Below are 13,019 nucleotides of genomic sequence, written 5' to 3' on the forward strand. Positions count from 1 at the left end.
GTTTTTTGGTGGTTTTTTTAATTACAGTATCACTGTCAATAAGTGACTGCAAATTCTAGATGAGTACTGAGTATATATGAACTCAATTCAATACTCAATGGGTACTCTTCCAATGCTTCTTTTGCGACTATCGTTTTGGGATAAAACTTGCATTTAAAACTGTAATAGTAAATTATTGAACTGAAAAATGGCAAAATATTAATATTTATCATTTGGTGCAGATCAAATATAACCTGTGGCGCATATGAAATACGAGAACTTTTTAACCGGCGCAATACACTGCGACTTTTGAACGACATTGACCAAATATCTATATTTAATACTAGTATAACAAAGATTCGTATAGTAACTTCTTACTGAACAAATCCTTCCCCACAAAAAAAAATCTTTGAATTGCTGTGAAAAACTAGACTGTTGAACGGTAAAAAGAGGCAACACTAGAAAGTTTAACGCTGTTCAAAAGTCATAAACCGATTTAGTATAAACAAATCCGGGTTACAAGCTTAACCCGAGGGAAACACATCAACTATAATAGGATTACAACGGAACAACAGAAAGACTGAAATCACGGCAACAAAAACAAACGTCAACAAACATAGAACCGAACCATTTGATATAACAACTACCATATGTATGCATTTTCCTGACTTGGTATATTTGTTATATAAGAATAGTATCTATGATCGTTACAATTTTCACTGTAAAACCATTTTAATATAAACAAATGAGCTTTTGCGACTACTTATTGTTTGATGAGGACATGTTATTCTCACGGTGTCGAAGGACAATTACCTGATTTGAAACTTCGTTGTTACTTTGATTTCGTTAAAATCAAAATTATTTAAACAATTATATACATTTTGATTTTAAAGTTACTCATGCATCCAATATAAGTGCTACGATATTGCATATTTAACATACTATATTTCATTGCGTGTCAAGAATTGTTGAAATAAAAGATTTTTGGCTTGATTATTAGCTTAATATAGTATTGTAAACATTACAATGAATATATTATGTTTTACAAGAATGGGGCGGAGTCACGGACCAAAGTTATTATTGTTTTATTACAATATTCTTGTCACTGTCATTATTTTTACACAATAAGTAAAGAATATAGGTATATTTATTGATGATAAAACCAGTGTAAATAGTAGAGATAGGGTCAAAGGTTATGATGATAATTAGTTTTACCTGTCCGTGTATTGAGAAATATTGACAGTTCACGCCATGAGTTACTTGATTTCTTTGGATTAGAAGTATATAGTTATGAATTAAATTATGGATCTAAAATCAAAAGTAAACATTCTATTTGGAGACGGATACTGATGGAGGATCCAGGATTCAGATCCCTGGGACGTCAACAATTAGAAAGTGAATTGAGGAAAATTCGGGAGCCCTCTGCTGATTTGTTTGGAATTCAATTAGAAGTAAGTCAGTATGGATTTGGACAAAATAAATAATGTCAATATAAAAGTTTACAAAAAGTTTATTACGTAACAGGTATGCATATTAGTGTGATTCATTACACCTGTAATTATTAGCCAGGTAAAGTGATCACTGATTAGCATGATGTATATATTGACACACAATTATACATGATATGAGAATATTAGATATGTATAGTTTGTCATATTTGCTTTACGTATAAATCAACAAGTTTATAGACTAAACTCCATCTTTCTTGCCTTTTCTGCAAGTTCTGTTTGATATTTGAATCTGTCAAAGATTTCCTGAAATCTAGATCACCCTTGGACTATTAGTATAGAACTGCCAATTTCACATTATGATCTACACGCAAAGCGTTCAGCCACCCACTACATGATATGATGCACTATCAATGCCTGTTCATATCAAAACCTGTGTAAGCTTATTAAAATCATAAATACAAAACATTGATTCTCTGATACAATGTAAGTCTTCAAATCTATGCATTCTTTTCTTCTTTATTTGCTGTTACCTCACCATGTCTTATAATATTATTATGTATGTCTATGTGTTTCTGTATACCATTGTATCAACATAAATTCTTCAGAATAAAATATATATAGTAGCATCTGTATATTGTATACTTATAGGATGGCTGTTGTTTATGGTAATTGAAAAAAAATGGAAATGAACAAATATTTGGTTTTATTCTCGGTTTTCTATGTTCTGAAACAACCTGACCACTCTATTGATTGGACAGACGAAATTGCATGTAAATTATGATTTGAATTTGTCTTTGCTGCATCTATTATATGCTTCATTTGGCAGATTGGTCCAGAAGCCTACACTTAAAACTAAATGGTCTTTTGATATATTATATATTGATGTAACTATACCATTTGTTATGGTTATAATTTGTTTTAAGTAATCATGAAAAATCAAATGTTGTTACGTTTTCTGTTGCATGCGTAGGATTAATTTCTCAGTTGATGATTGTCGTGTGTTTGAAATGTTGTCTCGGATTTGAACAGAACATGTCATGATTGTTCTCCCTCTATGTATATCAAAGCTACATGCGTCTTAAACTGGACAACGCTTTAACGTGTACTGAGAACATATAGGTATACAATTCTAAATTTTGATAATAAGTGGTCATTCATCCCATTTTTTTTTCGAGGTAATGTTATTTTGAATGTAGCAAATTCAGCAAATTTCTCGTTTTATAATTGATAGATATGTTTTTCGTGGATACATATTTGTAGTTTTATTGTTATATCACAGTGTTGTCGATATACTTATTATGATTTAATTTTAGATTCAGAATATAATGCTTCTTTCTTCTTATCTTTTTTATCTGTATCGAAATTCAGTACAAAAATAAAGTGTCAATTGCACCTTAATTTATCTTTTAAAATGTCTTCAATATTTATTTGAATTAACAGATCATAGATCTGTATGTGTCTTTTTAACATAATTTCCCAAAATTATTCACCCAAAAGCAATATATAGTGTTGAATACGTTTTCTATATAATATCTCATTAAAAGAGCTAAGAGATACTATCTGAAAAGTATATATATTTATAAATCAAATGCATTAAATTAACCTTGTTGATGAAAAATATAACAATGAAAATATGAATATACTGGACATTTCATTAAGACGTTTTTCATTTTCAATTTAAAGATTTTCATTGCAAGTGTTATTTAAAAACGATTTTTTTTCAACTATATAAAAGACCTTTCTTCCAGTCTCAATTTTCAAAGGAGCAGTACCACTTTTTGTTTTGAAAATGTAGTTTTAGTTTTTCCAGACACGTTTTTTTTTTATGTCTTTCTCCTATGTGAGGGAAACGCTTTTTCTTTCTTTGCCAAACTTATATTTTAAATAATCTGTAAATAAGTTGTTTGCTACGCTCGTTTGACATTAAATCATTAAATCAATATACCATCGTTTTTATGACATCAGATCATTAAATTATTATATCTTTGTTCTTTAAATCTATTAAAACTGATATTTTGTCTTTATTAACACGAAACATTCCATTATAATTTCAATAAATATCAAAAAAGGGTTCTCAATCATTTGACTCATACCAATTATTTGACAGTATATCTCTAAAACGACATAAATAATATAAAACAAAACAATAATGGCTTTGATAATTTTTTTGTCATTTTTAATTAGTGTATTTTTGTATGACTTATTACCATGAAAGGAATTTGTAGCGACAACCAGTACACATAGTGGATCATAGTATAATTTACTCAGTTTTAATCGAAAACAAAATCCCTGGTATATTTTTTTTCTTTCTCGATACAGTCCTGTAGTAGCGTAGCAATTAAGCAGAGTTAACTTGTAATTTTCAATAGAGATACCACTATTCTCAAAGACCCAAAGTCAAATAATAATACAGTTGAAGTCTGGTAACAACCTTCATGTAAATCAGTCGTTGTTGAAACTTTGTTGCTATAGCATTATATTAATAAAGGTACTATATCCATAGAAGCTGGACAAACTCCCACTATATGTCCTTTGTGATGGTACGACATCGTAGAAATATATGTTCAGAGACAATAATGATTGTTTTATTTTGATCCGAAGAATTCGTCTATAAGTGTCAATATAAACATCAGTCCTTGAGTCAGTCCTTTTAATGACAGTCTTATTGTATGAGATCATCAATTTGATGTTATGGCTGTCCGTTTTAGTACAAATAGTTAATATATTGTTCTGGTTGTCTGTTTTCGAACAAATAGTTGATATATTGTGGTCAGAAAAACCTTTTTATGACATTAGTGTGAAAATTTCTCTGATATCTTGTATTTTCATTTTTTCGATGATATTTTATTTTATAATATGACATAAGTTACTTATACCTTTTGTCCTTTTTCATTGCTTTATTTTTCGATTTTATTTCCATTCCGATTTTGCATTGTTTTGGTTGTTGTTTATACGGGCAATAGACAGAGAAAGCAAGAATTAAGGTTGTTCATCAAGTGACATTGATTTTAGGCATATGCATATTTGAGAAAGTCAGCAATCTATCTAGCTTTGTGCTGGACATTCACGCTGACGCTATCCATGCTGGTTTCATTACGAGAAAGACGTATCATTATACAAATAAAATGCTTTCCTCCTACTTACAGTTAAAAACTTTTTGCTCTTCCTGACTGTCGTGTAAGATATGAAGCAGCAGATCCCAAATCAGAAATAGTTCTGTTATAGTCAGGATTAAACTTATGTTGCCCTTCTTTCATGACAGCAATGAGAGCCCAGCACACTACCACATGACCACCTATCTTCGGCAGTAACTGACTATCTATTATGCGCCAATTTGCTATTTATTCACTGCCCCATATGTTAAGGGGAAAGGGGTGAGCACTTGCAAATACGTCTAACCTTGCCTAATTGTGTATGTATGTTTGTCGTAAGTCACGAGGCTGTACATTTTCCGTGCATGGTTGTCGTAAGTTCCTGGACACAGAAAAAATCAAATTATTACTGAAAACTATCGATTCTGTGGACAAAACAGCCGTTATCTTTCAGTCTTCGTCTATATTTAATTGACGAAAATCTTCATATATTTTTAATGATTTATTCATTTATTGTTGATTTTCACAACCCTCTAATCCACGTTTGATTGCTGTAAATTGAATGTCAAATAATTTGTAAAGACTTTTAATTTGACTTTCAAACATTATTTTGATAAAATTTATTTTCAGTTGCAATAGAGTGATTACATATGCTACAGAACTGCGTCAAATGTGTAAAAACTAACTACTAGTATTCTATTAACATTCCTTGACCAACCATGTAGATACACAACTGCAACAAGAAAAAGTAATTTACCTGTCAAATATGTATGCATATAAATAATGGTGTATATCCTGTTCCATTCGTTTATGGATTTCTTTTTAGTTGTCACGGAAATACTGGATGGAAATTATCTGATTGATTCCTTTTATGTACTTTTACCACCGTTGCAATGTCCTGTTTTAAACATGTTTTAATACTCAAAACATAAACACTCTGAAAATCAAATAAATAAGAAAACAATAATCAGCAACGAATTAAACTGTAGCTTGGGATCCTGATTACCTTTCGACGCTAAGAGCTAGGTGGCCAGGTCCACGTTAGAAAAACTGGGACTATAGCTATTTATGATCATTTATATATATCATGTAGATAGAATATATACCAATTGTTTTAAACAAGATATTGCAGTGGTATTTTTAGCTAACCTGGCCCGAAGAGCCAAGTGAGCTTTTCCCATCACTTGTCGTCCGTCGACCGTCGTCGTCCGTCGTCGTTAACTTTTACAAAAATCTTCTCCTCTGAAACTACTGGGCCAAATTATACAAAACTTGGCCACAATCATGATTGGGGTATCTAGTTTAAAAATTGTGTCCGATGGCCTGGTCAACCAACCAAGATGGCCGCCATGGCTAAAAATAGAACATTGGGTTAAAATGCTGTTTTGGCTTACAACTAAAAAATCCAAGCATTTAGAGCAAATCTGGCATGGAGATAAACTGTTTATCAGGTCAAGATCTATTTGCCCTGCAAATTTCAGATGAATCGAACAACCTGTTGTTGGGTTGCTGCCCCTGAATTCGTAATTTTAAGGAGATTTTGCTGTTTTTGGTTATTATCTTGAATAAAATTATAGATATAGATAAACAGTAAACAGCAATAATGTTCAGCAAAGTAAGAGTTACAAATAAGTCAACACGACCGATATGGTCAGTTGGCCCCTTTAGGAGTTATTGCCCTTTATAGTCAATATTTTACATTTTTCATAAATTTTTATAGACTTTTAGAAAATATTTTCCAATGTAATTACTTGGCCAATTTCATTATAGATAGAGATAATTGTTGCAACAAGAATGTTCAGTAAAGTAAGACCTACAAACACATCACCATCATCAAAACACAATTTTGTTATGAATTTATCTGTGTCCATTGTTTAATATGCACATAAACCAAGGCGAGCGACACAGGCTCTTGAGAGCCTCTAGTTTTTTTTTTATTAATATTCATCGGATTCTCTTAAAATCCAAAATATAGAGCCAACAAATATATGCTGTTTGAGAGCAAACATGTCAAAGAGGGCCGGAACATTAGAGCCAAGAAACATATAAGGCGCAAGTGTTGAAGAAGCTATAACCCATACAATTACACGATCAATGAACTGGTCAGAAGGTTTAATCTAAATTATCACAGGCACTTGTTTTAGAAAAAAAATATTCCTATATACCTTATTATAACACATGTTATAATAAGGTATATAGGAATATTTTTTTCTGAGACAAGTACCTGTGTAAATTATGCATGTGCAAAATCAAGCATGGTGTCCTTTCCACAATTTTCAAATTTGGATTTGGAGTGATGAACAGAGAGAAAAAAATGATTGGTTTTGCTTGCTGTCCAGTAGCAAATAGTTCATGTATGATAAAGGGTTGTAACAATGAATCACTAAGGGAGATTGGACTGGTCGTGATGCCGGTTAGCATGACATTTAAACGACGACTATGAACAAAGGGGTCTGTGTTAAAAGAGAATAAGATGTGTCAGTCAGACTTGTACTGCTTAGTATAAGTGGTCTGGATGACTTCAAAACAACATCTCCTTGGCACGTGCCTGTTACTATCTGAGGGGGAGGACAGGGGGTACCCTTCTCCCTTCTCCCACCCTCTTCTCCTTTCTCCTACCCCTCTTCTCCTTATTTTATTTTTTTTAATTTACCGGAAAAAAAAGATATATTTTATTTTTTCATATATTTTATTTTTTTCTCCAACTTTTTCTCCTTTCTCCCAGCCTTCCTCTCCTTTCTCCTACCCCCTTTCTCCTTTCTCCCACCCCCTTTCTCCTTTCTCCTACCCCCTTTCTCCCTGTCTCCCTTACCCCTGTCCTCCCCCTCAAGTCTAAGAGTCAGTCCCAATTAGGGACCTACTGTTGTGATCTTTAAGTTGTATAACCTAAATAAACACTTTCGGTCAGAAACAAACGAAATATCACAATGTTTGGGACCATCATGTCATACCCTTGTAAAACTTTTAGATCAGAAACGATGTTTATGCATTTGACAAAAATATACTAGTTTTCCGGAATCATTAGCGCATCCCAACTTTGTCCTAAATTTAATTTAAAGACTTCCTGCTGATTTTCTTCCTCTTACAGTTTCAGAACTTTACAGAAAATCATCAACATTATCATATCCCACCCATGTTTACTTTCCTACAACACCTCAGTTGATGAACAGTTTATTTAATTTGAAGTGAGAATATCTGTACGGCCATGCTTTTTAAAATTCCTGTTCCCAGGACAGAGTCGCCAAAAAAGTGAGCAAAATTTTCTCAGGATGCTTATTATTTTTTTCAAAAATTGGGAAACGGATACACTGAGACTAATTAAACACATATATGTTATAGCCGATACATATAATAGGTTGGTTACTGACTTTCCTTTCGGTTATAACATCATTAAGGTTTATGACCCCTTCTGTAGCCATTTTTGTACGAATTTTTCAGACTTCAATTGTATCAAAACAACAGATATAATGAATAATAGAGACAGGCGATGTAGTACATATACTAGTGGGAAACTTGATGGAAAGACTAATTATTTACTATTTCATTACATTTACTAGTTACTTTGTGGCAAATAGATCAAGATTTTTATAGAAAATCCACAGCCTTTGATACAAAGATTTTCGTTATAAAATTTGAAACATAGATTACTCACTTGCTTTTCTATGATGTGCTAGTGTTCTTTTTCTACAAAATGTTCTAACCAACCTGTAAATTCCAAAATACCTCGTGCCGAGTCACTAAATTCGAACGCACCATAAAAGGTGTACTTGATTTGGTCCATATTTTTATTTGTTTTAACCAATCTTGATTTGGTCCATATTTTTATTTGTTTTAACCAATAACTACATTGATAAACTTGTTTTTTGGAAATCAATGCTAGCACTGGATGCAATAATCCTATATCTATCAGTCATCAAATTGCCAAATATGAGAGTACAAGGATAAAGGCTGTGGATTTTCTTTAAAATTTCCATATGTTTAGTATTGAATCAACAGAAGGGTACATAATCCTTAACCTGATCATTTTCCGTGCTGACAGCACTTGCCAAATCCTGTTCTAACCAGAAAACATTGAAAAACATACCCTGTTCTACACAAAAATATTGAAAAACATACCCTGTTCTATGCACTCAGAAAATGTATACCTGTTCTAGACCTTATAAAATAGATGCAGTTTTAGACCCAGGTTAAATAAGTAATTTTGTTCTAGATAAGTACTTTGCGGTACCTGGAATTACTGAATAACACTGTTAATATCTGAAAAACACTTAATTTGTAATATTAGCACACATTGGTGAATTTTAAACATTGATTATTAAATAAATGTATACATCATCGAAGTATTTTATAACATAAAAATAATTTACAAAAAGCAGATAAGTTCATAAATAACTTTAAATTTCGTTTGTACATCCAACATGGTGACCAAGGAAATCGCAATGGCCACCATGCTGCAGGATGTACACACTTAATTTAAAATGAACTTATCTGCTTTCTGTAAATCAATTTTAAGTTATAAACTACATCCATAATATATAATTATTTAATAATCAATGTTTAAAAGTCATCAATATGTGCTTATATCAAAATTTCAAATGTTATTCGGTCATTACAAGTGTTATTTGGTCATTCCTGTTACCCAATACTTTGTTTTTAAAAATAAACTGTATTCACCAGCAGGGCATGAAAAACCTACCCTGCCCTAACCAACAGGACATAAAAAAAGGGACCCTGTTCTAACCAGCAGGGCATGAAAAAGGGAACTGTTCAGCGGCACACTCATACCACTAAAACTATAGGAAGTAACCACCTGACGTAGTCTCAGGTTGACAGAAAAGTGCAAAGCACTTACCACTGCATGTCTAATAAGATTTATTGGTCAAGGGTTGAATTTTTGCACTTTTAAAAAAACACTCTCTTATTTTAACACTGGAAATATACATTGTATTGCTATATATACTGACTGGGACTGGAAACCAGTGTAATAATATCTACATCACAGTTGTAAGTAATAGTCCCAGCTATATAATCAATCTGGAAAGAACTATTACTGTTGAAGTCAAGTGTCGCAAAATCAAAAGTCACATGTTACTACTTTATGAGATGATAGAGGGGAAGGTAACAAACAGAATGACAACGTTTTGAAATTTTGATCTACAGACAAACTTGAGTCAAACAATAGGCTAGTTCTAGGATATGGCAATTAATTCAATCTGTCATGTGACTTCTATCACTGAATGACTAAAATTTAGGCGTTATTTCTACCAACACATATTGAGCAGACAGGTGAAAAAGATTAATCTTATACTGCACAAAATATTTGGAAAATTAACATCTAATAAGTTGGTCACCCTCCTTTAGGTGATATGGGAATTAAGATTACATATTTATGGAACATCCAGAACTTTTTTATAAGAATGGGGAGGGGGGGAGAGATTTTGTAATTGCTTAAAACATTAATAGAGCACAGATATAGGCGCATATTCTATCTTGTAAATGTCATCATAAGTGTGTGCAAGGTGTGCAAAATTGACAATCTTTTCTGGTGAAAGATATGAATTGAGAAATGGCTATTGCTGAGTTTGAAGTGTTAACAATGGTTTTGAAAATTTTTTCTTTTACAAATTGTGACTTGGATGGAGAGTTGTCTGATAGTCTCATACATTGTACCATATCTTCTTATATCTATCATGTTATTTATTTGGGATAATAACCTAATTTTAAACATTAGTAAATTAATGTAAGGTCATTCATCATAAAGTTTTTATCAAATTCCAAGTGTCTATCTATATCTGTTAACTTTCAATGAAGGAGTTTGAATGAAGGTCAACATTTATTGTCAAATGGATTAAAAATCCTTAAAAATGTGAGTATACACAGCATTCAATGTGACTGCATTAAGAAAAATGTGTCTGGCCCAGGAGTTACACAACATGGTAGTGCATCCAGGTGAAAGGACTATAAAATTTGTGTATTTTCAAATTAGCCTAAACTCTACCACTTAATCTCAGGTCAAAACTTCGAAAAGCAAAATATGTAAACAAATATTTGGAGATTTATGAGCAATTGGTACAAAACCCTTCAAGAGAAAGTGTTATTTATCATATTGACAATCATGTATTGGAATAGTGTCTAATGATATATAATAGGAGTAAACAAAGCATACCATGCAAACTTTATCCAGCTGTATATTTCATAAGAAAATGAGGAGTTAAAAGCTATATCAACATGGTCAATATAAGTGAATATATAGTTGTTACAGATTACTTATAGGTTTCCTTCCAGCTTACTTACTGTTTTCTTGTTTGTTAGCAACCCTCTTTGAAAATTTTGAGATTAATTTGAGTATCCATCTAAATCTGTCTCTGGATTTGAGTTTAAAAAACTCTGAGATAACAGTAAAATTGTGTGCACAGTATTTTAACAAAACATCACTATAACAGAAAAAAAAATTAAATGAGAGGGGGGGGGGGGGGGGGGGGGGCAGTCATCCTGTTTGTGAGCAATTTAATTATGATGACTTCCATGGGAAGTTCTCATCCAATATTCATATTAAAGCGACTGTCTCTGCTAAAGTGATTCTATTCATAAAATAAGATTTTAAGTCTTGGGAAGATATAAGACAATATTTATTTGCATATAGTATTAAAATGTATCTATAATAGTATAATAACACACATTTCTGCTTTAAGAGAAGAGGATTTCTGTTTTCTCCATTGGAATACCTAGTTGATGTACTTCATCACCAAAATGAATATCATAACAAATATATATTTATCAATTTAAATTTTATAGATATTACCCCCAATAATATGGATATAATTTAAATATCATTTGCAATTTATATCCATAAAGAACCATGCAGTAAAATACTATAGGATGACTTCTATTGTGATATTTGTCAAATCGTAACTACATGTATTTGTAAACTTTTGATAATAGTTTTAGACACTTTAAGCGTTTGGATAAAGATTTTGATACTCAAATTATGTTAAATATTTTGTAAAATTAACTGAATCCTTTAAGCAAAATATAATGTATTTTTAAGTCCCTTTTTATGCACTTTTTATACAACTATTGATCTGTTCTAAAAGTATTAATTCTACATATAATTTATAGTTCACCAAGTTCTTTAAAATGCATAAAATTTGATGAAAAATCCAAAATGTTTCTTAATGATATATATTTTGCCATGAGACATATATAAGACGTTAATATCTAACAAATGAGCATGAAAAAGTCTGCTGAAAAAAATCAAATTGTGTTACTGGCTTAAAGAAAAGTAAGATGCTATTTGAAAAATTTGTTGTGATCAGTTTCCAGATAATATTTACGAAGTTTTAGGGTAATAGTTAGTGAGTTTCATGATAATATTTACAAAGTTTCATGATAATAATTACAAAGTTTCACTTCAATAGTTTCAGAGTTTCATGATAATATTTACAAAGTTTCAGGGTAAAAATTAAAAAGTTTCAGATTAACTCAAAGTATAAGTTACAAAATTCCAGGGTTAGGGTAATAGTTACAGAGTTTTATGGTAATATTTCCTTTAATCTGTTACTGTAACTATACAATCTCAACTCTGGCTATTTTGAGAGATAATTTGGGCAAACAATTTCTCCTTGGTATATATATATATATATATATATGAAATGATATTAATTGAGTTAATTGGAAAAGTATATTTGTTAACTTTTGTTTTCCAGGTTACCTTTAGATTACTTGAAGCTGAGAAGAGAAAATTATCAGTATTACAATCAGAACTTGGCCAGCTGAATAATAATGATTATGGACATGACGTAGCTCAGGTATGTTGTAGTCAATGTTAATCTACACTGAATTTTGGTATGTTTACCAGGGTAGGACCTAAGGACTAGGTTTTGACTTCGTATACAGAAACAAAAGTAGATATGTTTTTTTGCTATGATGATGGGGGTTTTATGACTTCCCTTGCACGGTCAGCTCTTTTTTTGCTAGAAAAATATATACTTGTATAGATTGTTTTGCTGCTAGACATTTATCTAAACAAATATTGGAATTTCTTTATCCTGTTGTTCAGAACTCTTTAATTGTGGAGATTACGAAAAAAACATATTTGAATAATAGATGAAAGAAAAGAAACCTGTGATATATAATAGGAACTGGTATAAATCTCAATGTACATCTTAGATCTTGCTGGAGTAGTTAGTATCTTGAACACAATATACTAGATAACTTAACAGAAGGCAAGCCAATCTATGAGTTTTGTACAATTAAGTTTCAATGTGAGATATATGCTCTCATTTTCTTTGAAAAACCACTTGAATAACAAAAGAGCCAAATTTATATGCCTCTCAAGTTATTAATTAGTGTACAGAAATCTAATTTGTTTGGCTTTTAATGCCAGAGTTATCTTTCTTTCATTGTAGAAAAGAGCTGCTATTGGACAAATCCAGTCTAGTGTAACGTAAGATATTTATTGTGATGATTTAAGGATCTAAGATTTTTTTTCTGTTCT

General features: G+C 31.4%; 1 protein-coding gene across 2 annotated transcripts in view; it reads left to right on the top strand.

Moving 5' to 3' along the window:
* Positions 1–1,193: 1,193 nt before the first annotated feature.
* Positions 1,194–13,019, top strand: part of LOC134725788 (ras-GEF domain-containing family member 1B-like) — a 52,232-nt gene continuing 40,406 nt past the window's right edge. Inside the window, exons 1-3 of one of the 2 annotated variants that reach the window (XM_063589941.1) lie at positions 1,194–1,430; positions 12,229–12,330; positions 12,931–12,968. In XM_063589941.1, the coding sequence (XP_063446011.1) occupies positions 1,329–1,430; positions 12,229–12,330; positions 12,931–12,968 (242 nt within the window). In that variant the 5' untranslated portion in view covers positions 1,194–1,328. Of the gene's footprint in view, positions 1,431–7,600; positions 7,772–12,228; positions 12,331–12,930; positions 12,969–13,019 lie in introns of those variants that run through there. The other variant, XM_063589938.1, reaches the window with a different exon arrangement.

The sequence above is a fragment of the Mytilus trossulus genome, chromosome 7 (genome assembly GCF_036588685.1).
Source record: "Mytilus trossulus isolate FHL-02 chromosome 7, PNRI_Mtr1.1.1.hap1, whole genome shotgun sequence".
Taxonomy (NCBI): domain Eukaryota; kingdom Metazoa; phylum Mollusca; class Bivalvia; order Mytilida; family Mytilidae; genus Mytilus; species Mytilus trossulus.